The sequence below is a fragment of the Passer montanus genome, unplaced genomic scaffold (genome assembly GCF_014805655.1).
Source record: "Passer montanus isolate IOZ18808 unplaced genomic scaffold, ASM1480565v1 scaffold1418, whole genome shotgun sequence".
Lineage (NCBI taxonomy): Eukaryota > Metazoa > Chordata > Aves > Passeriformes > Passeridae > Passer > Passer montanus.
This window is the reverse complement of record NW_024361142.1, coordinates 889-3,608: the sequence shown is the minus strand read 5'-3', so window position 1 is coordinate 3,608 and position 2,720 is coordinate 889. Positions and strand designations below refer to the sequence as shown.

The following is a 2,720-nucleotide window of genomic DNA, read 5'->3' as shown; positions in this document are numbered from 1 at the left end:
CACCTCCTGGATGGGCTTCTGGAAGTCTCGAGGGTTGATGCAGTCGGTGGCTCCCAGCTCCTTGGCCTTGGCAAACTTGTCCTTGTTGATGTCCACGGCAATGATGCGGGAAGCTCCAGCTGCCTTGCAGCCCATGACAACAGAGAGGCCAACTCCTCCGAGGCCGAAGACGGCACAGGAGGAGCCTGGTTTTACCTGCACAGATGGGAGCCTGTGAGTCTCCAGCGGGAACAGGAGGAGGGAGAGGAGAAGGAGGAGGCAAAGGTTTCCTTTGCACAAAATTGATCAGGTTTTGAGGGCAGCCGTGGGGTGCTAAAGATTCCAACCTTAGCTGTGTTGATGGCAGCCCCATAGCCTGTGGAAAACCCACAGCCAAACAAGCAGACTTTGTCCAGAGGTGCTGCAGCATCTATCTTGGCAACGGCGTATTCTGGGACCACGGTGTATTCTGCAAAGGTGCTGATCCACAGGAAGTGGTGGATCTGCTTCCCTCTGCAAGAGAAGCGGCTGGTCTTGTCTGGCAGGAGGTTTTGTGGTTCAGAGAAACTGTGGAGGAGACACAAGTATTTGTATTTGATTGAGTGAAGCACTGATGGGGGTGTCAGATTTGTCCAAAAGTCAATCCCACGTAGACGTAGGGGAAAGCAAAATAAACTTACTGGGACTTCTGGCAGAAGTTGGATTCAGGATTCCGGCAGAAGCTGCATTCCCCACACTGAGGGATGCAAAGGGGAATCACTTTGTCTCCTGCAACAAAGTGGTTCTCCGTTAGGTGCCTTTTGCTCCGCAGTCCCTGAGGGCATTGCCTGTTGAATTACCTCTCCTGAGCTTTCTGATAGGAGAAACCTACCATGAACCCTCTGCTTTCCTTGTGAGGATGAATGCTCCAGACCTCATTCATCTCCATGGGGAACAGATTGGAAGAGTGGACATGAGAGTCCAGGGCACTGAGTCTGCACTCAGTTTTTTAACCAGTGACTCAGGAACAGGGGCAATTTCCTGATCCCTTGGCAGAGCTTTGAGGCCTGACTCCTGGGCATGTGTCTGAGTGTGTGTTGGTTACCTGGTTTCACAGAGGTCACTCCTTCTCCAATGCTTTCCACAATCCCAGCTCCTTCATGGCCAGGGATAACTGGGAATTCCACATTAGGCAAGGAACCTTTCAAAATGTGATAATCTGTGTGACAGATGCCTGTGGCCACAATCTGTTTGGAGAGGAAAGAGTAAATGGTGATTTCTAGAAATAGTCCAGCTGCTGTTTATTTCAGTTTGTGGAAGGATTTTGCACAGAACTTCTCTGGGCTCTTAATGTGATCGGTGGACACTGATCACTTGTTTGTATCCAAGCTACAGCCACAAGAAGAGCAAATCCCACAAGGGAGAAAAAATTCTTGAAATGTGTTTTTACCTTGATCCGAACTTCCCCTGCCTTTGGGGGTGCAACTTCCACCTCCTCAACAGAGAGTGGTTTGCCCAGGGCCCAGGCAACAGCAGCCCTGCACCTGATAACCTGGAAACAACCGAGAGGAATACATTGCAGGCAAAGGTTCACCTTTGACAACAGCCCAGGACAATTGCCCTTACAAGCACCAAAGCCAGAGCTGCACAACACACGTCTCTGCATAGTGCAGCACACACTTCTAGAGCTACACAACTGTCCTGTGCTGTGTTCTGAGGGTTGCTGGTTGGTTGGGATTCCGTGGGAGAGCAGAAACATTGGAGTGCTCAGCTGTAGGCAAAGCCAAACAATGTTCAGTAAACACTGGCTTTGTGTGAAGTGTGAAATACAAAATGGAGTGACTGGTTCATTTGGTGTTACGGGGTAGATGTGACAGCAACATGAGTGCTTCTGCAGCTTACAGCAAGCAAGACAGAAGTTTTGTTTTAGTGAGCTGACGGTATCAAAACAGAGATTGCAAAATAGTCCCAGCCTGGCTGGAAACTGGATAATTTCTCTCCTTGCCAAAAGGATGGTTTATGTGTGACATGGCACAAGCCCTTCCCCGATCAACTCAAAGCAGCTTGGCACCAGCAAAATGGGGCTTGCAGCTTGAAAAGGGAATTGCCATGGGCAAGGAAGAGTGCAGGAGGTGAGCGGCTGAAGAGGGCACCACTGAAGAGCTGCGTTTGCTGCCAGAGCGGGAGCACAGGGTGGGGTTGAGCAGGAGGGTGTTTTTCAGAGCAGCACAATTCCATACTTTGCCTCCTGAGCAGCTGGGCAGGACAGAGGGGGAATGCACGACCGAATGCAGCCATGGACACGTGCAGTCGCCTGCGAGCAGAGTCTGGTGAAATGCACAGGGCTTTGGGAGAGCTGGGGGAGTAAGGTCGGGGGAAAGAGGCGCGCAGAGCGGTGCGCAGGCTGAGCCTTTGGCAGCGGATTTGGCCAAGAGCAGGGCGCCTCGGAAAGGAGGACGGGCAGTGCCTTGTCCTTACTTGTCCCGCAGTGGCCATGTGGTCTGAGCAGAGCTGAGGCTGTGGCTGTGGCAGGCTGGAGGGAAGCTGCTGCCCCGGCGTGTGCAGAATGCCGCAGGCGTGGAGCGGGAGCAGTCCCGGCGCGGCCCCGTCTCTGGAGAGCGCTGGTTAATGTGTGCCGGCTGCTGGATGCTGGGCGGTGAGTGCTGCGGGGAGGAGCTGGATGGCGGCAGGGAGAGGGCTGGGAGCACAATCCTCCAGGGAGGCTTTTATCAGTGACCCTGCCCTTGGGTCATTCCCTGCCC

At 53.1% G+C, this 2,720-nt stretch overlaps 1 protein-coding gene across 1 annotated transcript in view; it reads right to left on the bottom strand.

The window, feature by feature from the left end:
• LOC120498152 (alcohol dehydrogenase 1-like) overlaps nucleotides 1-2,692 on the bottom strand; it is a gene marked incomplete at its 3' end in the record, with an annotated part of 4,037 nt that extends 1,345 nt beyond the window's left edge. Inside the window, exons 1-6 of the mRNA XM_039700543.1 lie at nucleotides 2,437-2,692; nucleotides 1,409-1,510; nucleotides 1,064-1,205; nucleotides 660-747; nucleotides 327-546; nucleotides 4-195 (exon numbers count right to left, since the gene is read on the bottom strand). Of these exons, the coding sequence (XP_039556477.1) occupies nucleotides 4-195; nucleotides 327-546; nucleotides 660-747; nucleotides 1,064-1,205; nucleotides 1,409-1,510; nucleotides 2,437-2,454 (762 nt within the window). The remainder of the gene's footprint in view (nucleotides 1-3; nucleotides 196-326; nucleotides 547-659; nucleotides 748-1,063; nucleotides 1,206-1,408; nucleotides 1,511-2,436) is intronic.
• Between the last annotated feature and the right edge of the window lie 28 nt (nucleotides 2,693-2,720).